Raw genomic sequence first — 27,280 nt, 5'->3', positions numbered from 1 at the left:
ATACACTTTGACTTTGACCCAACTTCGTTATGAGGTACAGAAAAAACTCATTCTAGTTCTAACACAATCTTATTTTATTCAAGCAGATCGTTTCCCATTTAATTCCAGTATCAAAAGGACCTGTTTGAAGAAAATTTTCTCGGGCAAACTAATCATTTCCAATATTCTAACTCATATAAACGTGTATTACATTCCTTATTCGCACGTTACCATTTCCACAGATCCGAAGAAGTCTCATATTATTAGACAGAATATTGCCCTCGCAGAAAGCGTCGCAAACAAAACCAAAAAAACCCACTTGTCCTGGATATCCTCCAAATACATCCCAAATTCCCTCTCCATCCCGTAAGATGTCGCCTCGGGCAGCCATCTCGACGTACAAGATGGAAAACAACTGGGATAAAATCAATATGTTGCATCCTTTTTCCTCGTCCAACTCTTCCATAAGCCCGTCTCGTCGCAATCTGGCTAAAGCACAGCATCTCTAGTTGGGCTGTTCCAGAGTATTTTTAATCCGAAACTAGTGTAATGACAGCAATTTTTAAATTATAGAAATAAACGTTGGTGGATTGGAAAACGAGCCCGTCAGTTAGTTGTAACGCAAACTGGACGTAGGAGTGAGCGAAAAGCGTGTGGTTTTTCGTCGGATGCGAATTTTTGGTTCGGTTCTATCGGACGGTTCCCAACGCAAACAACATATGCGGTCGGATTTGTGAGTTCGGTGGATGACACCCTTGATTTTGTCAAGGTCCCTTGTGCCCACTGTTGGCTGGAAACATGTAACAACATTCATAAAACTGCTTTATTCGTCTTTTCGGGGAACAACCTTCGCGATCGATTTTCAACACCTGAGTGAAAATGAACAGGAATTCGAAAAAACAACCGCTTCAGGTAGATCGCTCGGTCGATAGATTTTTCTAAAAATGTTATCGGCGATACGCGTGTATGCAAAAATGAGGATCTGACTTGGTGAAAATGGCCAGAACGTCTCTTCTCCTGATCGTGCTGCACCTGGTGTCGCTCAGGAACGTGTACAGTGAATGTGGATACTCGGAGGAGAACTCCACCTTCGCGTGCAGCCTCAAGACCTCAAGTAAGGCTGAAGAAGACGAACACGTTAGGTTCAAGAGGAAAGCGTCAGATAACAGCATATCGGACTTGAGGAGGAGGTTGAACATTGCGATGAACAAAGAGGAGCCCCTGCAAGCGAATTCGACCCCCAGGTTGAGCTACAACAGTTCTTCGGCGCACAGCTTCAAGGATGGACCTATGTACATAGGCCTTTCCACGAGTAAAGTCAACGATGGCAAGAGGCAGATCTTTGTGGACAAGTTGAGCAGGGTGATCAAAAAGGGTCCGAGGCAATTTTTCTATCAGGGTACGAACACTAACTGTAACTTCGAGGAGGATTGCTCTTGGACGTGGAGGAAGGACATTGAAAATGGGTTTTTTATTGCCACTACTAGAAGTTACGCGCCAGGTAGCGGAGGACCAAAGAGTGATGCGAATGAGAGGGAAGGAGGTAAGGCTTATTTCATTGTAATTTTTAGGTCCTTTCGTTTGCATAAAAAGTGTAGCACTTTTCGACACTCGATTTGATTTACACCAGTGTAGAGGAAGTGTAGTTTATCTACACATAGTCAACAGGAGATGAAAATAAACTGCACCTCTGCACTGGTGTAAATTCAATCAGCAAACGAATACTTAAATCGAGTGTAGAAAAGTCCTACACTTTTTATGCAAACGAAAGGACCTTTTGTGAACGGTGAAAAAAGCTGCTATAAAAGCAAAATCATCCGGATCTCAGGACAACAGTTATTCTAACTATAAGAATCAATTAATCTCAGAACATTAACCCCCGGTTTCACATAGCTTGATCGGGGAATCACGCTTGATTACCGGATAAACGTCAACTTGTTTTCAAATGATAATTCAGTCATAAGCATTCAGAATATCATTCTAGCATCAAATTATGTTCTATATACGTCCCTTCTACGATTCTCAATTGCTTCTTCTTCAATATATTCAGAAATAAAAGCGTTTCGGTGATTGTGATGAAGTTTTGTGAAACCCGCTTTATGAAACGCATGAGGAAAATATCAATAATATAGATATAGATCCCCTTTATCCTTTATGTTTAGATTCTGAATCTTTGTTAAACAGCAACCCTAGAAAGATTTCGACATGATTCTTTTTTGGTTTATTACTTCCAATAAAATAAACCGAATATTCTCTAAGCGGGAAGAATAAAGAGGATTCACGTAAATAGTTTCCAAGATTCACAAAAATGAATCGAAAATCTTTTCTTTCGTCGTATACTAAAAAATAATCGAACTCAGTATAAAACTTTTTATCTTTTTGGCGCTTTCAACATAAACTGGGTATTATGTTAATAACATAAATTTATGACAATTGTCTTATAGCGATTACTTTTTTGTCAGAACAGAAGATGACACAGAAACCACTATGTAGATTTATGGTTGAAAAACTGATCTTATTCTGCCTTCAGCACATACATATATTCCTAGAAATTCTTTCTAATAAATTCATTAATACAGGGTGTTTTGATTTCCATGTCATTTCGTGGGGCATAGGGTGAGCCAGTAATATATGATAACCATTAAACTCAAGATCCTTATCGAGAAAAAAATATTTTTTATCCAAATAAATTTTTGAGCTAACATAAATCCTTACAAGACTGTATAAAGTTAAATGAAATGTGTATCATGGTGGGTTCATAATATACATATTTCCCATGATAGGTGTGTGGTGAATTTATGCAGAGTTGCTAAGAACTAATTCCTAAGAATGGGACCAATGCCAAACACGTGCAAGCAAGTTCTAAGTTTCTCTGCTTAAACTCACCATAAATGGCAGACCACTATGACGCCAATGAGATTGCTCTTTTTTTAGGACTTAGTTCTCTCCTCCCTTCTTCTTAAACTACCTAATTAAATATTTTTTCAAAATTTGATGTCACTGAATTAGAAAAGTCTGGTGGTATGGAATCATCACTTTGGTGATCCATTAAAAATACATATGCTGCACGCTCAAAGGAAATATTTACATAAGTATTCTTCTACAGGAAGTTTCTTGCTTCTTCGAGCACCTCATTCAGAAACGGAGTATCACTTAACCAGTCCACCTCTAAAATCAACCAAACCCACCTGCACATTCCAAGTGTGGATATATCAAGAGCACATGGATAATTCGGAAATCAGGGTGATTATAGATAAACCGTCTATGAACAATCATACGCAGTGGGTGCTGGGCCATATAAATGGAAGCGATGACAGAAGGTACAGATGTTTTATATAAATATGATCGTGTGTAGATGCCATAATCAATAGAAACCACTCAACTCTAGTTTGAAGCCTAAAAATTCATACCAAGCACCACAGTCTTTTCATCTTTATCTTCTGGAATTTCCAGATGGATGAAATTTACGAGATCTATCGGCAAAGTATCGGAGAGCTTCAAGATACTTCTCGAGGTGGTTCCCGCCAAAAACCTCAGCAGTAACGCCACCCTGGCATTCGATAATTTGGCGCTGATCAATTGTTATCCCGAAGACGATGACACGTGTTCTGCGCCACATCATTTCAGATGCAAGTCATACCCTCCTTGCATCAACAACACAAAGATATGCGATATAACCAAAGACTGCGAGTTTGGTGAAGACGAAATGCAGAATTGTGGTAAGTAAGCCTTTGCATGAGTAAGCACGCATTTTACTCTTTCATTATCTTACTAGTTCAGTTGGTGCTGTATCCCGTTACCGAGAATAAATCTACAAAAAGACTCAAAAACAAAACTATCGGTGCGATCAAACTTATAATTTCTTAGGGCTACTTGCGACTATGACTCCTGTGACTGAATAGACCCAACCGTGACCTACAGATCCTTCCACACTCCGGTCATGGATAGTCACCAACCAGATCTGGCCGCCGCTGAATTCTTCTCGAATCTCCATTATAACTGTGGACCAAAGACCTCCACTGTGATCTGTCTAACGCTAGTTGTTTCCAGTTATGATTGGCATTAACTGATTTTAGGGATTGATGCAGTATATCCTTAATCCGCTTATACTGGCCTCCTGGTTTCCGAGTATCCTCTGCGAATAAGCCATACATAGCTATTTTGGGGAGTCTTGTGTCTTGCATCCTCAGAATGCGGCCGGTCCATCTGAGTTTGGCCCTCGTTACTTGAGTCTCAATTGTTATACAACTCCCGCGCTGCAAGACTTCTGCATTTGAAACTTTGTGGAACCATCTGATGTGCATTAACTGTCTTAGATGACATTGTTGCGTTTGTTCAAGCTGTTTAATATGTCGCCTGTAGGGTGTCCAGCTTTCGCTTTCATAAAGAAGCGTTGGGACCACTGCTTTGTAAACAGCTGTCTTGGTCTTCAGATTGAGGTCATGATTTTGAAACACTCTGTCCTTTAGCTTACAGAATGCCCCTGTTGCCGAATTTATACGATTGTGTACTTCCGTGTCTAGGTTCGCCCTAGTATTTATGAAACTTCCTAGTAGGCTTACTAGTAGGCTCTGTTGAGTCCTCACATAATACTTGATGTTACTCGAGAATGTTTGCAGATCAAATGCCATACGGAGCTAGATGTTCTTTCGAGGAAGACCTCTGCGGTTGGTACAACTACAACGATGCCTTCCAGTGGGCAAGACATAGCGGCGCAACGCCTACCAACTCCACGGGACCTTCTACCGATCACACCTACATGAACATCACCGGACACTACGTCTTCGTCAACATGCTGAAAGACAATATGGGTTTCGCCAGCGCGGCCAAATTGAGAAGCATCATATTCAACCCTCCACCATCTGTGCATGGGAATATATCCTCGCAGTACTACAACTCTTGCTCGGTGAGCTTATTACATAATAACTTTGAAGGCTATTTTGTTATGATGGTGCAGTTGTGAGAACAGCTCTGAGGGGCGGCATAATAGACCTCAAGACCGCAGATCATAACTATTGTTATTTGTTATAATGAACAAATCGTATAAACCTATCATAATGTTTTCTCGGGCGCCAAATTGTTCTGATTCGTTTATAATACTCCATTAAGACAACGGTACTTTGGTACTTATAACGACGATGTTTTCAGATTCGTTTTTATCTACACCAGACCGGAAAACACAAAAGCGGATTGTTGCTTCAGGTGACGGAACTCAGACCAAACTATAACGCACCGATAGACATCAATTGGAGTTACAACGATTATGGTGATAGATGGGTCAGACAATCCTTCATTCTACCAAACATCACCCACAGGTATCAACATTTCTTCTGAAATTTCCCTCGGAAAATTTTTGTGGAGTTCCCCAGGGATCAGTCCCAGGGCCAACGCCTTTGATGACATTTCATTTTCTAGATATTTCCTGAATTTCGAGGCCAAGAGGGGACTCAGATTCATTAGCGACATAGCCATTGACGATGTTTCTTTAAGTCCAGAGTGTTTCGGATTAAACATACCGGCTGAGGAGCTGAAGGGATACAACTATTACGACCCAATGGGCAACCACTTGATGGGGCGTGAGACTCATAAAAATTTCGTGAATGTAACTCGTGAGCAAAGATACCGAAATTGGAGGGTTCACCTTGTTGGTATCGATTATTTCTTTCAGATTATGAGATAACCACTTGTGGGGCGACAGGAAGGTTTGGTCCCACGCCAGGCGACTGTGCGAAGGCTTACAGTAAAACCGAGGTTAAGGTTACGGTGCTGTATGAGTCCACTTTAGGAGGCATGCAGAAATGGATCGTGCCCTCTGAAGGCTATTATACGTAAGTACCTAATTTTGAACCAATGAGGACACAAATTTTATCCATACTGATTCTTCTTCCATACCAGGATATTGATGGTTTGACACAACATATGTTATATTTTTTCTGAATTATCAGTGTATATACATAATTCCTGTATAGGGACACTAAAAACATATTATGTACTGTTTTTGTATAAGTGAATTCATCGAAATATGTGAAAATTTCAGTCTTCTTGCCTTTGGCGCAAGTGGCGGTAAAGGTAGCAGCGCTATGGGCTCTTCAAGAGGAGCCATGGTACGCACAGTTGTCCATTTGAGGGAGAAGCAAGAACTCATCTTCCTGGTGGGCCAAGAAGGATCGGATGCTTGTGAGAAGGTTTGATTAATCTATTTCCCAGCTTTTCCATATAACCTTTTTTGAAATATTACAGATGCTTCACTCACACAGTAACAGCTCTTGCCGACCAAGTACTCAAAACACTCCGATGAGTCCCACGGAAACATTCAGAATGTTCCTCAATATGACAATAAATGACAGCGGAGGCGGGGGTGGGGGAGCAACTTATGTATTTATGGTGAGTGTTTTCAACATGAGATAGCACAGTGATAATTTTTCTTCCATCCTCTGAAGCGTAATAGAAGCAAGCAGTCTATACCACTTGTCATAGCCGCTGGAGGTGGTGGCCTAGGTCTTGGAAGGTTCATAGATACCGGAAACCAACATGGTCAAGCTATCAACACGTCGAAGGCTCCAGTGCCTGGGAAGATGTATGGGAAGGAGTAAGTAACATATCTTTGCTGATTGTATCAAGTTGATCTCTCTATAAAGCTAGTAAGTAGGAGTGGTAGGGAGGAAATTCCATCAAAAATGATAATTTCGCTTCCTGAAATAACACAATTTATCCCCTCAGCTCCTCGGGAGCAGGCGGAGGTTGGCAGGGGCAATTTGGACTGGAGGTTCCAGTTATGGGTAAATCACTTCTTGAAGGAGGTTTGGGAGGAAAAGCTTGCTATAACTCGACAGACCATCGCGGGGATGGAGGCTTTGGCGGTGGAGGAGGGGGATGTCGAAATGGAGGTGGTAAGTTGCTTTTCAAGAAACAGAAGATCTAAATCAAGCTGAAGAAATTTCATGGCACTAGAAGATCTTCAATATAAATCTTATTTTTTAGGTGGAGGCGGTTACGCCGGGGGCGATGCGCCATCAGGCAACAGTACAAACGGAGGTGGTGGTTTTTCCTTCCTAGACCCCACCAGATCCATACCTCACCTATCTGATGCTCATCCAGGCTACAACGCAGGCCCTGGCTACGTCATGATCATTGCCGCCATCCAAGGGTGCGATTGCGACTATAGGTGCGTTGCATTGGACGTCAAGAGATCTCAGGTTGCCTGTATATGTCCGGACGGGTGGAAGCTGGATGCTGATGGGAAGATTTGCGTTCGTAAGTTTAGACCTGGTCTTGATGTTGATTATCCATATGAAGGTATGTGGGAGAACTTGGGTTTGATGCGAAGAGTGGAGTTACTGTCTTGATTTGGCTAGATTAACCCAAACTACAGGAATCTGCTAGACCCTATTTCAAGAAAGCTTCCTTAAGATACTGAAATCCTGCGAAAACACTAGTAGTTGGGGAGCCGACGATGCTATATCGGGATTTACTCGAGTGTCGTGGATGTCTTTAAGTGGATTTTGAAGATTAGATGGTAGAAAGAAAAAAATGTTTTATGATTTATGCACTTTCAGCGGTGGGGAAAGCGTCTGCAGGGTCTCAAAGATGTAAAAAAAAAATCGTCAGGTGTACATACTCGAGCGTGTCAGATTAAGATACTGTATATGCTCTACGTGTCTCTGATAATGAATTCCTGCTTATCTGACAGTTTGCGCGGTGGAACTGCCGTACGGAAGAGTTGAAAATGGTAAGAAAAAATTTGTTCCAGCGTGTCAGATTGTTGGGGGATATGTTAATTGGACCCGAAGGAAGCTACTTTTCAAGGTACTGACAATTTGGACGTGACGCAGGGTCACAGCGGTCCTTTAAAATGTAAAAAAAAATCGTTACTTGTACATACTCGAGCGTGTCAGATTTTCTTATAGATGGTTAATCTGGGTGTTGTAGACGTGTTGGCCCATTAATCTGACATTAATCAGGGGGGGTTTTCTCTGACACTTTGAAGATGATAAAAATCCCTTTTTTTCGAATATTTCCCTCCCTGTTCCTCTAATCGTTTTTTTATTCATTATGAAAGTTGTAGATGATAAAATTCTACACAACTTTTGTCTGAATCAATTTTACATACTCTTTACCGTTCTCGATTTAGAGGGCGATAAGGGCGAGAAGCTTAGCCACATATGCGAAAGGGCAAGGTCAATGTAGAATCCCAGTCTAATCTACAATTGTCAAAATGAGAAGGTATTTCTATGATGACAATTTCGAAATTAGTCACGAAAATTTTAGTGTTGTCTGGGACTGAACCTTAGAATGTACTATTTTCCAACGAGTGAATTTTCACTTCAGCATGTATCGCTAAACACCTCGCATTGATCGCCATATATCTCAAAAACGTTTGAACGTAGAAAAAATTGCTTGAGACAAAATTTGTAGAAAATGTTATGCTCTACAACTTTTATAATGAATGCGAAAAAGATTTGAAGTCCAGGGAAGGATATAATTCAAAAAAACTGATTTTGTGACTTTTATGCCCAATTTTTATTGTTTCGGCTCGCTTAAACTGTCAGATTATATTTTTTCCGTTATTATTGAATCATTAGCTTCAAAATAATAAAAAACGCCACAGCGCTCGAGAATGTACACGTGACGTTTTTTTTTTGTAACTTTGGCGCCCTCCCACACATTTTCGACACGCTTAAATTGTCAGATTAAGAGAATATATACTTTTCAACATGTAATTAACAACATATATCTCAATCTGACACGCTCGAGTATGTACAATAATTTTTTTTTCTACTATTCTGACAGGCTGTCCTAGACAATGCCCCCTATATACAGGTCTAATTTTTGGTAGAGGTACTCTACAGGGTCAAAGGTGTGTCCTCTTATATCAATCTGACACGCTCGAGTAAATCCCGAATTTCCCTCTTCGGCTCCCCAACTGTAGGCTGTTTTTGAATCTACAAATTTTCGATGTTGCAACAGTATCTACTTTTGTTTCTGTTTTGCCAACCTTTAAAGTTAAAGCCATTTTTGCAAATTTTGATCTAATCTCTATTAGTTTTCGATATTTTGTGAATAAGGGTGATTTAGTGGTATGTAGTTAATACTTTTGATAGTTTTTATCTTTCCATAATCATTCCCTACATCAGAAAACCCTTGGATTTGTGTGAATTCTAATCACGAGTGATTTGCTGAATTGGGAACATTACTGATATATCTCCAGAGGTTGGCCAAAGTCATATTGATTCAATTTTCCTTATATTTGCAGAAGGTCCAGGTCTCTCAGGCGCCAGCTCTAACGAAACACGACTGATCATGATCCTTTGCATTATACTGTTTGTTTTGGCCGTCATATCCGCTATCTTCTGCATCATGTGTAAGTTTCGAACGTCCTAAATGAAAATATGTGTCCACGAAGGGTTTTTCCACAGATAACCGATACCAAATAAGAGCGTCGGGGTTGTTGCAAAGGAAGAAATTGTCGGGTCCTGACTTGCAGCTCAATAGGCTCAGGATGACTTCGGATGGAATGATGACTGAATATAATCCGAATTATGAGTTTGGCGGTGTTGTTTATACCATAAGGGATCTCAAGGATATACCAAGGGCACAACTGAGGCTTGTCAAGTGAGTTTCCTCTAATGGAATTAAAGTTATGCTCATCTCATTATGACATATCTTTAGAGCTCTTGGTCAAGGTGCATTTGGGGAGGTTTACCAGGGTTTCTACAGGCAGAGACCTTGCGATGCTGTGGAGATGCCGGTGGCCGTGAAAACGTTGCCGGAAATGTCCACGTCACAAGCAGAAATGGACTTCCTCATGGAGGCGTTAATAATGTCCAAATTCAATCACGCCAATATAGTGCATTTCATCGGCGTTTGCTTCGACAAACATCCAAGATTCATAGTTTTGGAACTCTTGGCCGGCGGAGATCTCAAGAACTTTTTGAGGGAGTCCAGACCCAAGGCCGTGAGTGTTAGACCCCAATAATGTATTTTTCGATACGTTAACTGTGTTTTTTAGGAGAGAGGTAGCTCCTTGACAATGAATGATTTGATACTAATATCGATAGATGTGTGCAAAGGGTGCAGGTATTTAGAGGAGAATAGATTTATTCATAGAGACTTAGCAGCTAGAAACTGTTTGTTAACAACGAAGGGACCTGGCAGGGTGGTCAAAATTGCCGATTTCGGCATGGCACGAGATGTGTACAGGTGAGCAAATCTCCCATTATCGACAAGATTACTCTCCTTGTTCGTTGAATATTTTCTCTAGAGAAATCATCTTCTTGCAGGTCCGATTATTATAGGAAAGGGGGCAAAGCAATGCTGCCTATCAAATGGATGCCTCCTGAGGCATTCCTGGATGGAATTTTCAGCAGCAAGACGGATGTTTGGTCGTATGGCGTCCTACTTTGGGAGATCATGTCTATGGGATACATGCCGTATACAGGCTGCGCGAACAGGGAGGTAATGCAGTTGGTTACCAGTGGAGGGAGGTTGGATCCTCCTGCTAACTGTCCAGGTGAGTTTCCAATTTCTCGAGTAACTCGATACCCTTAATTATTTGTTCACTTGGACTCAGCCCAGCCAGAAACTATTAGTTGGGGAGCTGACGATGCTATATCGGGATTTACTCGAGCGTCGTGGAGACCTAGTGGATTTTGAAGATTAGATGGTCGAAAGAAAAAAAGGTTCTATGATGTATGCACATTCAGCGGTGGGGAAAGCGTCTGCAGGTTCTCAAAGATGTAAAAAAAAATCGAGCGTGTCAGATTAAAATACTGTATATGCTCTACGTGTCTCTGATAATGAATTCATGCTTATCTGACAGTTTGCGCGGTGGGACTGACCGTACGGAAGAGTTGAAAATGGTAAAAAAAAAAAATTCCAGCGTCTCAGATTTTTGGAGGATATGTTAATTGGACCCAAAGGAAGCTACTTTTCAAGGGACTGACAATTTGGACGTGACGCAAGGTCCCAGCGGTCCTTTGAAAATATACTTGCACATACTCGAGCGTGTCAGATTTTCATACAGGTGGTTAATCTGGGTATTGTAGACGTGTTGAGCCATTAATCTGACACTAATCAGGGGCGGTTTTCTCAATCTGACACTTTGAAGATGATAAAAATCCTTTTTTTTTCGAATATTTCCCTCCCTGTACCTCTAATCGTTTTTGTATTCATTATGAAAGTTGTAGATAATAAAATTCTACACAACTTTTGTCTGAAGCAATTTAACATACTCTTAACCGTTCTGGAGTTAGATTGCGATATGGGCAAGAAGCTTAGCCACACATAGGAAAGGGCAAGGTCAATGTAGAATCCCAGTCTAATCTACAATTGTAATATGACAAGGTATTTCTATGATGACAATTTCGAAATTAGTCACGAAAATTTTAGTGTTGTCTGTGTGTGAACCTTAGAATGTACTATTTTCCAACGAGTGAATTTTCGCTTCAGCATGTATCGCTAAACACCTCGCATTAATCGCCATATATCTCAAAAACGTTTGAACGTAGAAAAAATTGCTTGGAACAAAATTTATAGAAAATGTTATGCTCTACAACTTTTATAATGAATGCGAAAAAGATTTGAAGCCCGGAAAAGGAGATAATTCAAAAAAACTGATTTTTGTGACCTTTATGGCCAATTTTTATTGTTTCGGCTTGCTAAAACTGTCAGATTATATGTTTTCCGTTATTCTTGAATCATTAGTTTCAAAATAAGAAAAAACGCCACCGCGCTCGAGAATGTACACGTGACGTTTTTTTTTGCAACTTTGGAGCCCTCCAACACATTTTCGACACGCTTAAATTGTCAGATTAAGAGAATATATACTTTGCAACATGTAATTAACCACATATATCTTAATCTGACACGCTCAGTACGAGTATGTACAACGATCGTTTTTTTTTACTCTTCTGATGGGCTGTCCTAGACCCCTATTCCCCCTATATACAGGTCTAATTTTTGGTAGAGGTACTTTACAGGGTCCAAGGTATTCTTCGGCTCCCCAACTAAATTCAATATTTAATTTCAGGACCGATCTACGGATTGATGACGCAGTGTTGGCATCCTACTCCCGAGCAAAGACCAACTTTTGCTACTATCCTTGAGAGGTTAGGCTACTGCGCACAAGATCCCGATGTTATGAATGCGCCCCTACCAGTTTTTCACCGTCCCCCCTCTGCAGAGAGGGATAGTACTGTTATGAGACCTATGAATTCTGATGATAACTGTTTACAGGTAATAATTTTCCTCCACTTTTAGCCAAAATCTGTCTAGAGTCCTAGTGTCTTACAGGGTTCCATCGCAATCGTTCATGATAGACAGTTCGCGTCGAAATCATAAAGCGATATCTTGAAAAGATCAGCTAAATATCTTATAGTTTTCATATAACTGATCACACTGGAAGTTAATTGAGAACCTCCTTCACAGATCATACCGCAATCTTCTGATTACCTCATACCCAATCACAACACAGTTCCCAATCCTGTAGGTTCCACATCTTCTGTGGAAAAGCTTCTTCCGGAAAATTCGGACAGCTGGGAGACGTCTTTCATCATGCCGAATTCTAAATCCACCCAGCCACTTTTGACTGAGAACGAGCAGAATAAGGATGAAAATGTAACCGAATCTGTGAGTTGTATTTCAGTTAGTTTTCCTCACATACGCCCAGCTGCACGAAGGTACATTGAAATTTAATGGTCCGTTAATGTTTTAATCCTCCATTATTATATACAAAAGTGGACGATTAAAATTTTAATGGGTCATGAAATTATAATGGACGCTCCTGCAACTGGATGTGAATCTGGCAAAACTCCCATTAAAACATCAAAAATCTTCTGCGTTTCTCGATTAAACACCCGAGTACTAACTTTAGTCACAAAAATTGACACCAGGTGGTGCCCCATAGACTATTTTAAATGAAAGAAATCTTGCTATTTGAGCATATTTTGGAATTAAGAAATTTACTAAAGAAATATATCTAGCTTTCCTGTAGATAAACTCCCAAATTCCGATTTTACATAAGATGTGGCTGCATCGCGATCTTTTTGCGAGAAGAAAATTTCCTCTTCCATAACTTGAAATAAAATTCTTTCGAAAAATCAGCATACCTGACGAGCAAAAAATTTTCAAAATGGGACCCTAAATTCCAGCAAATTTGTGCATTATACAGACTGGTCCAGATCGTATTCTACATCAAAAATAAGCCCTAGTTTGTCATATAAACATATGTCGAGAAATGTTTCCTCTCAGGGATGTGTTGAAATTATAGAAAAAAAAATGTTTTTTATTAATAACTTTCACACTGCTTGAAATATTTCTATGAAATTTGAGACATGGGTTTTGAGCGTCAAGGAGCACTTTTTGCATAATATCATTTCTTTTCTATTCTACCAGTGGCGTCCGTACTGCAGCGAGACTGAATATTTTCAGATAAAAAAATGATACGACACTGGTTTTTCCGACAATAAAAATTACTATTTAAATCCTTATTTAATTTGGAGCAAATTCGGTCTCTTGACTTTTTGCTGTACGAGGCACCGTTTCCGGTTAAAATAATAAAACACATTCTCATGCATGAAGAAATCGCCAAAATTTTATATGGCAGGTACATAATAATAATAAGACTAATTTTTGCTATATCAAATTTTGGCGATTTCTTCCTGAATGAGAATGTGTTTTATTATTTTAACCGGAAACGGTGCCTCGTACAGCAAAAAGTCAGAAGTCCGAATTTGCTTCGAATTAAATAAGGATTTATATAGTAATTTTTATTGTCGGAAAAACCAGTGGCGTATCATTTTTTTATCTGAAAATATTCAGTCTCGCTGCAGTACGGACGCCACTGGTAGAATAGAAGAGAAATGATATTATGCAAAAAGTGCTCCTTGACGCTCAAAACCCATGTCTCAATTTTCATAAAAATATTTTAAGCAGTGTGAAAGTTATTAATAAAAAACATTTTTTTTTTCTAAAATTTCAACACCCCGTATCTCGGAGAGGAAACATTTCTCGACATATGTTTATATGACAAACTAGGGCTTATATCTGATGTAGAATACGTGGTTAAAATTTCTTGGTTACGATCTGGACCACCCTCTAGATTTCTTAATTATAAAGGGTGAGGCTTTGACTCGTACAAATATTTTATCAGTGGAATCTTAAGGTCAAAAGAAACACTTTTTTCCTTTACCATTTTTTACGAATCGGCTCGGTTTAAAAGATACAGGCTGTTGAAAAACCTGAAAAAAATGTTGATTCTAGTCCTATCTCACAAACGGTGTTATCGAATGAAATGAATTTCGGAATATAGTTTTTCATTTGTTTGATGAATCTTTTTCGAACACAAGATATCACCCACTTCTTCCAGTTTTCTCATTATGATCATCACTTACCATAAAAATACCAAAAATTCAAAGAACCCAACTTTGAAACTATGTTGGACGCTATCTAAGGAATATTCGAACTTTTTATAAACTAAAAGTACTCCTCATATTTTCTGGTATAATGCACCGTTTTCGAGTAATTTGATGTTGAAAAATATTTGCGATATTCGGAAAATTGGGTACTTTGGCTGAATGCAACTCGGTTTTAAAGATCCACAGATGTGTAGTGTCATAGATTTAGCTTGTTATTCTTTAGGAAATTTTGTTTCTCCAGGGTTGGCATAGCTCATTATGAAAACTTAAAATGGCTATATCTTTCTATCAGGGCCGAATCAGAAAAAATGGTATGGGAAAAAAGTGTTTTTTTCCAACCGAAGAATCTACTTTTGAACTATTTGTACGAGTCAAAGACTCACCTCGTAGATTATACATACACACACACAGACAAAATTTTTTTACGGATTCTGAATCTATGTCCTCTAGAACACTCTAGATGTCAGTAAACAGAGCTGTGAACGTTTCACGTATTTCTGAGGGATGTAGTGAGAAATTCCTTGAAAATCATAGGAATCATAACAAAAATCATAAGTACTTTCGAGGAATCTTTCTACCCCACGATAGAAAATTGAAATGAATAAACATAACCTTCAATTTCACTGTCATTTGGAGCAAATTTCCTCGATCTTCTCCTGGACAGTACCAGATTTTTCAAATTTGAATTTCGCAATCACCAAAATCTGAATGTACCCTCTATCGCCTTCTCATGCATTTTTGTCTGTCTCAGCTGGACCTCCTGCTCGCTATCAACAATATACCCAACGTGAAGGTCTCTCCGGTTTCTCTGCCAAGCAACATACTGAGCAATCACAACAACAACGTGAAGAGCGAGAGTGCCTCTTTGAAGGCTGGGATATCCCTGGATGCCGGCGCCCTAATCAAGCAGTCCTCACCTCAGGCCAAGTACGCCAACGTCCCAGCAGGGGGAGCGGGAGTCACAGGAAACGGGGTAGTGGCTAACGGTCTTAATATCACGATAAACGTGAAACCGGCGGGTGTTTTCAGTGACAAAAACGAGAAAAACTGAGCTAGATGTGATAACGTGAATTTTAATTGTTGATTTTCCGTTGGTTGAAGGGATATATATGCCGAATTACGAGCGTCATAATTGACGCGCAAGCAATAGTTTTCCGTTTAGAATTTGGAATTTCCTTCTTCTCTTTTCCGGAGAACAATGCTCTTTGGTAAATTCTACCTCTTCTGCAACGTGAAAGATACTTGACGAAGGAATATCGTATCTTATTCAATTCTCTCTCCTCGACTCAATGTTGAGTTTTCAAGGTTGTGAATTTTTTATTATCAAAACAGAACGGTTGCTATTTGGCATACGAAAATTTCTCACATTTCAGTAGGTACAACAGTTTTGGAAGTGTGTACTTAAGTATTCATGTACAGGAGGATTCAGAACGAAAGTAAAATCCAGGTAAAGTTTCATAAAGTGACAGAGAAACAACTGGAGAAAACTATTAGGTATTTGACAGATTTTGCGGATTTGCCTTCATTTTGAATGAGCCTGTATATGTTCGAGCGCCTATAATATTACAAGTTGATGAAAAGCCGAACATTATTTGCCCTTTTTTTTAAACATATCTGTTACCGACATGCCAGCACTCATTTAGATTTTTTGCAAGGGTTAATTTTTATGGATTTTCATCGTGCCCATTTTGGAAGAAAATAGGGCGTTCATTTTATTATACAGGCGAGTAAGGACTATGGAATAAAATTCGGATCTTTTTCGTTTAAAATTTGGGATATATAATTTGATGAGTGACCTCCTAATATTATTCTCTTTGAAGCCAGGAGGATGAGGGTAATTTTTTTATTTATTCTCAATCTGCTAAAGCATATTATTGTTATATGCGAGTCATCCGAGGAAATTCATAATTTTTTATGTTTAAACACTTTTATCTGAAACACTGTACAAATTATTATCTCTGAAAAATATTTCGACTTTTATTGACTGCTTATGATTTTTTACTTGAGAAGCAGTAAAAGTGTTTTCATGGAGTACCAAGTTGAGTTTTTCAAAAATCCGAATTCTACTGACAATTGGTTTCGTTCTATGGCAAAAGGACTGTTTTTAAAAACTTTTATATGTATAGTGAGAGTAGGATAGACGCTAAAATATACGCAGCAACCAAGAATTTTGTCATCATCGATTGAACCATGCAATGTATCATTCATCACATTCATACTTGTCGTGTTTTTCTCATTTTTTTTTCTTTACCTTATGAATACAACACTACCACAATAAAAAACCAACATACTGATACTGAAGAGTTTGTGTCCAAAGTGTTCGAAAATCGGTAGTTGAGACTGAGCATTTTTTTGAGAACGACTCTGAAAACGATGATATTTCATCATTTCTACCGATTTTGAAACGCCAGATTGCTGTTGTACTTGTGATTGTAAAAACCATACTGTAGTTTTTCGTTTGAAACTGTCATTTCACCATTTCACAACAAATACAAAATCGAAATGATAATGAAAGCTTTAGTAAATTTAAGAATTGTACATAAAATTCATTATTGTGTATCGGGAAAGTGTGGCATCAAGAAATAGTTATTTTGAAACTTGTGCGTTGAATGTGTCATATTTAGTTTATTGCAAATGTTACGAACAATGTGGAGATGTTTAAATGAGAAGTGGTTAAATGGAAGACGAAGATCAGTATGTGATAAATTTCAAGAGTTTAATTGTTTATTTCTTGTGATAAAATCTGGACGTCCACTCATTTCGTTTTTCCTTGATGTAGGAAGTAATAAGTTAGGTTAGGCAGGTAAATTGTTGAAGACTGGGATTTGACGAGATTATCCTTATTATTGTTTCAAAAAAATTATTTCTTTTATTGTAAATTTCGACAATATAGTTTGTTTCATGTATTTTGCATTGAGAGTCAAAATATATTCAACATAATGTATGTAAGTTATGTTACGTAAAATATATAAGTGTTACTAATATACCGTTGCTTGAATTCTTCCTACACTCTTCCCCATTTGTTCTATTTTTATTTTTATTTCTGATAATGGACTATCGCAACTCATCTGGTATGGATTTACTGTCACGCGTTTTGGAGCCTTCCAATTTCAACAAATAGTCTTTTGGTTGAACGAAGGTTTAACTCAACAAGAAATTGCTACTCTTCTCATGGTTTTGCAAAGTGCAGTTAGGAGAGCGTGTATTCGCTATCGTCTTAGGGCAAGTGCTGCACATACACAGAAAACACCCATGACTTACTTTATGTGCACATACTCATTGGGGTGGAAGAGCAAGAGCTACCGTCGCACAAGATCGGCTGATACGCTTAGCTCCACGACACTTCACAGCATCCCGAATTATAAGCAAGCTATTGGTACAAGGTAGGATAGTTTCTGCTCAAACAATCCGGAATATGTTGCATAGCAGGTATGCTTGCTCTATCGAAAATTTTATCGATTTCAATGTTCCACTTTACCTCTGTGAGATATACGATACGGTGTCGAAAAATGAGGAATTTTCTTGGAAATTTTTGGAGAAAAAAAACAATGTTGATTTTCTATTATTGAAATCGATTGCGATCTTCAATTTTGAATCTCGTGAACCATTGGCGTGTTAGGGGTCCAACTGGATGTATTCGCAATTTCTTTTATATTCTTCTTAGGGAGATGAATTGGCAAAATTGTGTTGCAATGTATCAGGAGGGTTTAAAGCCCCACTTAGATTAAATTTTCATTGATTTCATTAATATCGGTGAATTTTTTTTAAATTAAACGAGGTTAGTTTTCAAGAGATAAATAATGATTTATTACGCCCCTGGCTACTATCGTTCACTTGTCAAACATTCAGTTGTTTCTACAACTAATACGTTAATGGGTTGATGATTCCAATGTAATTGATATATTTGAATTGTTAAATCACTTGCGATCTTTGTTGAAAGGTGATAATCTGGGAAGCCTCGACCTGTACCGCCAATGCTAATGAGCGACCTGTCCTTGATAGTTCAGTTCAGAAGCAGTCCGATTATTACTCACACCAACTTCTTGTCGGCTACAACAGAAGATACAGAAATAAACTCGGGTTTTATACCGTGGGGGACACGTTTGTTTTTGATCATCCAGATCAGTACGAAGTTATCTGTCTACGCGTCTCTATTCAGTCTATTCTAACCCATTCAACGAAGTTTATTTGTGTTCAAGAAAATAACGATTAATTTGGAAGTTACTAAACCTGTCAAATGTGACAAGTGAAAACTGTGCGGTGTAAATGTGTCTCAAATAACATTGTTTAATAAACATTAACCTCTGTTTTCAATTTTTTTGCGTTTCGTTACCGGACAGCAAATCCTTAGGTAAAATATGGGCTGAAAACTGTATTGATCGACTAACATAACCTCATTATCACAAGGGCACTATTAACTGCATGTTACACTGACCTAGTACTCAAATCATGAAAAGAAAGGCTTTAAGAAAATTGACCTTGTTATCTTGCTCTGGCTTCTGGTTGTTAACATTGATTTGCTTGTCATGTGGTCCAACCTGAAAATATCAATTTATTCACTTCATTGTTGTTATTGAGGATCGTAATTGTTAAATCAATTGAAATGAAATTATATCGTCTGAAAAAGAACGGTAATTAATATTTTCACTCTAAACTGAGGCCGGTGTGTAATTTTTTTTGCAAGGTTAGGGTATTTTACCACCAGGAATTGTTTTGTTTAATTCCATGAAATGATGATCTGGAAAATGATAAATATGCCATCATCATGTACCTATGCGTCATTCATGATGACGTATTTTAAAGTGCATGTTTATTTCTTTCCCAAGTGATGATATACAACATAACCTATCACATTTTTATTTGTTTTCGGATGAAACATTCATTGAAATAAATTGTTGAAAAAGTAGAGATTTTTCTTAGAAATTGCTATTCCTTCATTGGAAAGTAAAGAATTCGTTTAAAAATATTTTTTCATCGAATTGAGGCAACTGATTAAAAAACTCACATTGATTATCATTCTAGCACAATTTTCTTGAGAACTCAACCATTCATTATTTTCAATTCGGTTATTTCATTTGTGCTATCAGCAGAGTTTTTTTCTGTATATCTACATCATAATATCAAAATCAACTCATTCAAATAATTCTGACATTGAAAAGTATGAGAAAAAGTTGAACAAAAATTTACGATAATCCAGCCACAAATATTCAAGATTTCTTCAGCACTTGTAATAAAGTTACCTATGCCGCTGAGGAAATGATTCATTTAGGTCATTTGCACCTAGAACTAATCCTATTCCATAATAAGAAACCATTTCCTTGAGAATAAATTGAAGGAGTTGATTAGTTTTCTGAATTTGCTGATCAAGGTTCTATAAAAATCAAAATAAATGCGATTATGATAGAGAATGTTTCGCAAGCATACGATTTCCTTTCTTATCTTATTATTGATCCTTCTTGTAACTTAGATATACACGCTAAACTTCTGCCGCAAAAATCTACTGGAGTTTTCTCACGTTCAAATTAATGAATTTTTTCAATTGATATCACAAATAATTAATATTTTCCTTCTCTGGATTCCACAGGACTTAAATTTCTAACTGGGGACGTAACCTGTTCATTTAGATTTTTCACATCGATATTTTATTTATCTGGCATATTCAAAATGGGATGATACCAATTCATCAAATGTATTTAGAGTCCAACATTTATTTGTCTCTAAATATCAGTTGTAACCTTGGTTTTCAATCAATCTACATTGTATGTTTTGCGAAACTGGGTATCTGGAAACTTTTACGACTGTTCATCTAATGTTTCTCATTTATTTTTACCCGCCGAGTATCTACAAATAGTAGATGAAGCAAGAAAATTCTATGTACCGTCTTTCCCATTTAAATTCGAACATCCATCTAGTCATTGACATCTACTATTTAAACAAACTTAATGAATTTGGCTTCAGAATCTCGGAAAACACAAAGATATAGTTTGGTGCCAAATATTTGTGGTTGAGTGAAATCGAGAAATGTTGATTAGGAAATGAATTTCCACCTAGAAGATGAGATAACTAAGTTGAATATATTAAATGAAATATTTTGAATTGTATTGTTTCATCATCATTAAAATTCATGATGTCATGAATGTATTCACGCATACTTCAGTAGAAATGATTCTTCTATTATCCGGTTATAAATATTTTAGTGGGGAGAAATTGATTCGTAAAATTTTGGACGAATCAAAACTGAATGAAAAAGATTTTTAACTTTTTTTTCATTTCTTTCGAGTTTTTCTTGTTTGATTTTAATTGTTCTTTTTTTGTTGGCTTTTAGTGGCGTGTTGCTAGGGTTGAAAAAGTTTTATCCTATGTTATTCATTGATTAAGAAATTCGATTCAATTCTGTCCTTTTTCCATAATCACTGTTACTTCTAAAATGTAATATTTAGGGGCTTGAAATTCTTCTCAAAAAGTTTCTTAGTTACTCAACAACTATTCAAATTCAGCTTTATTGGTGTTCTTCGTGAAAGCTTCTGGGTTTCCTTCAGTGTTTTTCTGTTTTTTTTTTTTAGAGATTTACTATTGAGTTTTCATGCTAATTAATTAGCATTGGACTCATGCTCAATATTTATTGAAATTTCTTCCTTTACTACTATTAATTCATATTCAACATCTTTTAACTCGTATCAATTTCGTTTCAGAACTTCCCCCGGAGAAATGTGCTAGTGATCTCAATTTTTATAAAAATCAAACTAAGGCAGCTCTAAAAATGGCAGGAGTAATACCAACCATCGAACAGTATAATAGCGCATACCCCCAGCTCCACTACGACCAACCCCCTTGCCCTCAGAATGGCTATGGTTGGAGTGGAAGTGGTTACGGTTGGCAGCTGAGTCCAGATGAGTGGAAGACGAACTCGGTTTATCCTAGCCTGGACAACGTAGACGCAGCTGATGGAGAGGATGCAGCTTCAGCACCAGAACCTGTCGAGGAGCCTGAGATTGTAGAACAGAAGGTTGGGAAGCAGCACGCTGTTGTAAGTGTCCAATCAAGAGGGTTCTGAATGTTATAAGTCTTATAAAGGGCTTTCCGATCAAATAAGGTCGATGTTGAAAGGATTTAGCATTTCTCTGAATATGCCTAGAGTATAGTAGTGGACGAAACGTCAGGTGAAGTTCTAGAACAGTTCAAAGCTGATATAAAAAATGATTTCGAGAGTTTTTTACACACAGCTTGATCGATCTGCCCTATTTGGAAAACCCTTTAGTTGTTTTATGTCCGATACATCAAAAGCGGTTACATCTGCAACATTTCGGATAATATTCGAAATATTCGACTTAACATTTCTCAAATTACTAACGACTATCTGTATTTTTTGCCTACCTGGATTTTAACAGCATTTCACTGACACTGTTATGGTGAGTAGAAAAAAAAGCATCTTAAGTGGATAAAGGTCAATCATTCCATTGAATTTTTTGTTGTGGAAATCAGAATTAAAAGAATCTAGAGAGTTAAAATACAATCTGCTATCAATACTGTATTATAATGAACAATATAATCACACATGAAAAAACTTGTTATTTCCTGGCTCAAGAGACAGTTTGGGAACATTTCGTTTTCACATCTTTAGTGGTGAAGACATTATCGACGTTTGGTTGGACGTAGAGAGTTTGGACAAACTTTCTTTCTCTTCCACAAGTCCTGCATTTGTACGAACCGACAGCGGAGCATGAAGTCAGAAGCTGTTCTATCTTGGCTCCATCCCCGCCTTGCATGTACTTGGAGAACATCTGAGGTGGTACAGAGGATGACTGGAGAACATTGTAGTTTGGCGAAAGGGGTGGCGGTTGAGGAAAACCTGCGTAATTGTTGAGTTGTTGACCACAATAATTTTGAGGGTTGGCTGTGTTTCCATCAAATCCTCTAGGTTGGCAATACATCCCTTGTGGATTGGGTGCGTATTGTGGTGGGTTTGGCGGTGTCTGTCCATAGCCCATGTTTCCATAACCACTTTGCATTTGAGGACTGCAGTATTGAGGAGCAGATTGATACATAGAAGCTTGAGTTTGAGGGGGATAATATTGCGGTACATTTCCCATGTTATTAGGATAAAACGACCCTGGTGTTTGTGGGCTACAGTATTGAGCGGGGGCGGTTTGAGGAATGCCTGGAAAGTTCGTATTTCCAGAGCAAAACGCAGGTCTAGCTTGAGGAGGTGCAGTTTGAGGTATATTCCCCCAGTTTTGGTTTGCAGGATTGAAAGTACAGTTCTGCATCTGTTCATAATTCCCTTGTAATCCACCTGCTGCACAATAAGGACCTGAATTGATCGCTGATTGGTTCCCAGCAGACATACCTGGGTAATTGGATGGTGTTTGTGGATCTATATAAGGTTTTCCTTTCAGACAAGCTTCGTTGCATGGTCCCATTTGATTCGGCATGCATTTCTTCGGCCTGAGAGTGCACGTGTGGGGACATTTCACTTGTTGGCTCGGTCTGCATTCATTATCTTCTCGCCATTTGATTTTGCCGCCACCCAGAGCTCCACCATCACCTGCTGAACCCGGTCCTCCTACCCCTGTTCCACCAGCTCCTCCTCCACCACCTCCATGGATGCCAGCACCCCCTTCGCCTCCTCCTCCTGCTTCTCCACCATTTTCACCCTTACTTCCTTTTTTCCTATGTTTACCTCCTTTCACGCCTTCTATTAAATTACCTTCACTGTCTTCAAACATTCCTCCTCCTTTACTTCCCCGGCCACCTTTTCCACCACCATTTCCACCGCCTTTTCCACCACCTTTTCCTCCTCCTTTACCACCCCCTTTCCCACCTCCATTTCCACCGCTTCCTTTCCGTTTTTTCTTTTTGCCTTTGCCACCCTTTCCGTTTTTGTGCTTCTTACGGTAAGAGTTGAGATCTTCTAAATTCGGTGTTTGGCCCTTGAATATGTCCCCGAATCTTGATCTCCTCTTGGTCACAGGTCTGGATACGAGTTTTCTGCAACAACAACAACCACCACTAAAAGGGCAGAAGTAGGATCTGCATCTGCAACCGAATGACTGAATGCTGTCGTAAGCGCTGCGACAGAAACAACTCATGATATCCTACATTATCGGGATTATTCACTGGAATTTTGAATATTTGGATGTTTTAAAGATGTTGCATGTTGTGAAAATGTCACTTTGATTAGGGTTTTGTGGAATAGCAAAGCACTCTTGGTATGACACTACCTGTCGTTTTTGATTGCATGAAAATTTCACTTTCTCTTCATCTATTTCGTTGACAAAAATGCTGGAGTTTTATTGTCAATCCCCCCACTTCAGTTAGCTTATACATGTTGATTCTTCAGTGAAACTCGTTTTGTTTCTGTTTTCACTTTAATATAATACACTGCGCAAAAAAATTAACGCACATCGCTATGCAACGCGAAACACGCAATTTGACCCAAGAGGAATGTGCCCAAGCGGTAGTTTTGCGAGAAGAAGGATGGACATACACAAGAATTGCAGAAAGGTTTGGAGTTTCCCATACAAGTGTGTCCAGAATGTTGCAGCGATTCAGGGAGACAGGTATGAATGTCCGAAGACCAGGACAGGGTAGACCACGGGTAACAACTGCCATTCAAGAACGTTACTTGAGAGTTTCTTCGTTGAGACAACGGTTTGCAACCGCTCGCCTCCTTCAAATTCAGCTTGAGCAAACTCATGAGGTGCAAATTAGCACTCAGAGCCTCAGAGAATATGATTTAAGGCCTTGTGTCGCGGCAAGAGGCCCAGCTCTTACCCCAGCCCATCGAAGGGCGCGTTTGCATTTTGCGAGAGAGCATATCCATTGGGAAGAGGCCGATTGGGAAAGAGTTTTCTTCACAGATGAGTCTAGATTCTGCCTCTACCACTGTGATCGACGTTCCCTTGTATACAGACATCCACATGAAAGATATGCTCAGTGCAATTTCCTGAATACTACTGGTATCGGGGGAGGATCGATTATGGTATGGGGTGGAATATCTTTGACTGCTCGCACAGACCTAGTGGTCGTTGATAATGGAGCTATGAATGCTGATAAGTATATAAGGAACATTCTTGAAGAGCGTGTAGTGCCATTTGCCCCATACATTGGTGAAAATTTCATTTTATGGACGATAATGCCAGACCCCATCGTGCGCGCATCGTTCAGGAGTACCTTGAAGAGGTTGAAGTCTCTCGAATGGAATGGCCAGTTATAGCCAAGTTATTATATAAAGTCAATGTAGAGTTAACTTTCATTAAAATTGAGATTTTCAGAATGTGCGTTAATTTTTTTGCGCAGTGTTTTAGAACTATGTCGTCAGCATAGCTTAAACAGTCGTAACCAATGGAATGGCCAGCAAGAAGTCCAGATCTCAATCCGATTGAGCAGGTTTGGGACAACCTCAATAAAAGGCAGAGAAGTTCAGAAAATCATCCAGCTACTCTTAATGACTTAGGAATCCAACTCAGAGAAATCTAGGAAGGATTACATCAGAACATTTTAAGATCACTCATTTTGAGTATGAACCGTCGTTGCCAAGCTGTAATTAACGCAAGGGGTGGAAATACCAAGTATTAAATCACTTATCAGCATTTCAGTATTTTGAAAATTGTTCATTTCTCTTCTTTCACATAAGATTCGGTGAAATCCTGAATTTTTCTTCCATTTAATGTGTCTTGTTTCGTTCAAAACCTTCCCGAGAGAACATAAAAAATAAGTTATAAAGTCAATGTAGAGTTAACTTCCATTAAAATTGAGATTTTCAGAATGTGCGTTAATTTTTTTGCGCAGTGTACATGTTGATTCTTCAGTGAAACTCGTTTTGTTTCTGTTTTCACTTTTATTTAATAGTATACAGCCAGTTTCTCTTCAAAAAGTAGGGCAAAAAGTCTTAAAAATTAAAATTGATCATGAAACTGCCTGATCATTATCATTATTATAGGTAAGGGTTGTATGAACATGGAAACAAATGGCCCTTCAGGAAAATTTCAAATCTGCATTGAGTCGATTCGTTGATTCAGTTCTGACAGGAAATCCCTCCTGTGTCCGATTGTCACCCCTTGACATGAACGTCTTTCATCCATCAGTTTCATAGCAAAGCGAATTCGGTGAAATGGTGTTTAGGGTCCTTCAGAATGTTCGAGATTCTTCATCCCCCATCCTTCACTAACTGGACCAGCCCGCCCACCAATGTACGATCGAACTTTCGCAGAAAACGAACCGATATCATCAGTGTAGAATCCCTAAATTATTGTAAAACCGTGAGAATCACATCGACCCAAACGCAGACCAGAAACATGACCTCTAGGGGCAGCGGTAGCAACCCAGAGAGGAAGAAGGATCCACTATCCAGTCCTTTGAACATAAACGTGAAGGTGCTTCGGGATGAGTGTGACTGCTCCCTCAGGAAGAGGAGGAAGAGCAAGCAAGGCGACGTGTCCAAGGATCTGGAATGTTTTTGTGCTGAAGGCTTGCCCAAGTCGGATGCGGTACAGCCTAGCGCTGTGCAGGAGGAAATTGTCAGTAGGAAAAATGTTACGGAGGTCGAGGCCACAGCTGTTAAGCCTAAAGGTGGCGGCGGTAAAAGATATATGCCGAGGAGAGAGGCTACTTTTGAGAAGTTGATCACGTATCAGGTTCAGGGTAGGGCGATTGGTGACCCTACTGGGTTCGATTGGACCAGAACTTACTGGGTGAGTTGGTTGAACCAGAATCTTCCAATCAGTCCAATAATTATTTATTGGCTACAGAAAGACATTAAAAACTAACATCTAGACATTACTGAAATTCAATACTGGGTCTGGCAATCGCTTCCAAGGCTTATTCATGTGGATACCATATTATATTATACACAGGGTGTCCCAAAACTAGTGAATCAAACGTCACACCACGGTAGAGTAGATCAAATACTATCGAATGACACCAACATTAGTTGAGCGAAAATGTAACGTTTCTGAAAAAACCTAACCTAAAGTTGCCGATTTTCGAACTATTTTTTCACTCACAAGGCCAATTTGTGATTAAGGATAGCGTTTTTCACCAATATTTTCACCCCTATAGAGGGGGTTTGTTCTGAGTAATGAAAATCATGTAGAAAAAACAATTGTTTTAATTTACATTTACTCAGGTTATCGATTAACTACTTAGAAAAATTTCAATTAGGGGAGATAAAACAATTATCTTAGTTCAATACAATTTAAAATCGTCTTTTTTCACAAATTGGCCCTGTGATCAAGAAAAATAGTTCGAAAATCGGCAACTTTAGGTATTTTAATAAAATTCTGATTATTTTGGAAACGGTACATTTTCGCCGAACTAATATTGGTGCCATTCAAGAGTATTTGGTCTACTCTATCGTGGTGTGACGTTTGATGCACTAGTTTTGGGACACCCAGTTGCAGGAACGTCAATTATAATTTAATGGTCCATTAAAATTCAGATCCCACATTGAACAGAGTAGGTGAGTGGTTAGTGTTTGACTCGTACAAATATTGTAATAGTTGATTCTTGAGGTCAAAAGAAACAAATTTTTGCTTCATCATTTTATCCGAATCGGCTCGGTTTAAAAGATACAAGCTGTTGGAAAATCATAAAAAAATGTTATTTTCTCACAAACGGTTTTATCGAATGAAATAAATTTCGGAATATGGTTTTTCATTTATTTGATCAATTTTTTTCGAACACAAGATACCACCCACGTCTTCCAGTTTCTCAATATGCCTATAACGTACCATAAAATACCAAAAATTCAAAGAACCCAACTCTTAAAACTAAGTTGGACGCTATCTAATGAATATCTGAATGTTTTGTAAAATGAAAGTATTTTTTAAATTTCCTCATATAATGCGCTGTTTTCGAGTAATTTGATAATAAAAAAGTTTCTGTGA

General features: G+C 38.6%; 2 protein-coding genes across 9 annotated transcripts in view; both read left to right on the top strand.

Annotated features, from left to right (window-relative positions):
* The first annotated feature begins 148 nt into the window (after positions 1 to 148).
* Positions 149 to 16,036, top strand: LOC123312831 (ALK tyrosine kinase receptor). 3 transcript variants are annotated; one of them, XM_044897356.1, is made up of 20 exons: positions 153 to 1,522; positions 3,086 to 3,299; positions 3,433 to 3,698; positions 4,599 to 4,885; positions 5,128 to 5,294; positions 5,395 to 5,588; positions 5,648 to 5,807; positions 6,017 to 6,164; positions 6,220 to 6,363; positions 6,420 to 6,568; positions 6,700 to 6,869; positions 6,961 to 7,233; positions 9,233 to 9,340; positions 9,396 to 9,591; positions 9,649 to 9,934; positions 9,989 to 10,179; positions 10,260 to 10,489; positions 12,008 to 12,213; positions 12,406 to 12,606; positions 15,145 to 16,036. In XM_044897356.1, exons 1-20 carry the CDS (start codon positions 976 to 978, stop codon positions 15,442 to 15,444), a joined length of 4,437 nt encoding a protein of 1,478 aa, XP_044753291.1. In that variant the 5' UTR covers positions 153 to 975; the 3' UTR covers positions 15,445 to 16,036. The 3 variants fall into 3 exon arrangements, with proteins under 3 accessions (XP_044753294.1, XP_044753291.1, XP_044753284.1); XM_044897349.1 differs by having other exon boundaries at positions 6,961 to 7,275; XM_044897359.1 differs by lacking the exon at positions 12,406 to 12,606 and having other exon boundaries at positions 149 to 1,522; positions 6,961 to 7,275.
* A 5,038-nt stretch (positions 16,037 to 21,074) lies between these two features.
* The window catches only part of LOC123310174 (calpain-B-like), a 32,636-nt gene continuing 26,430 nt past the window's right edge, over positions 21,075 to 27,280 (top strand). For 2 of the 6 annotated variants that reach the window (XM_044893606.1, XM_044893598.1), the window contains exon 1: positions 25,449 to 26,086. In XM_044893606.1, coding sequence (XP_044749541.1) covers positions 25,529 to 26,086 — 558 coding nt within the window. In that variant the 5' untranslated portion in view covers positions 25,449 to 25,528. Of the gene's footprint in view, positions 21,421 to 21,781; positions 21,803 to 25,448; positions 26,087 to 27,280 lie in introns of those variants that run through there. The other 4 variants (XM_044893624.1, XM_044893633.1, XM_044893591.1 and 1 more) reach the window with 4 other exon arrangements.

Source organism: Coccinella septempunctata, chromosome 1 (genome assembly GCF_907165205.1).
Source record: "Coccinella septempunctata chromosome 1, icCocSept1.1, whole genome shotgun sequence".
In the NCBI taxonomy this organism is placed as follows: Eukaryota; Metazoa; Arthropoda; class Insecta; order Coleoptera; family Coccinellidae; genus Coccinella; species Coccinella septempunctata.
Note: the sequence above shows the minus strand (reverse complement) of the source record. Positions and strands in the feature narration are given on the sequence as shown.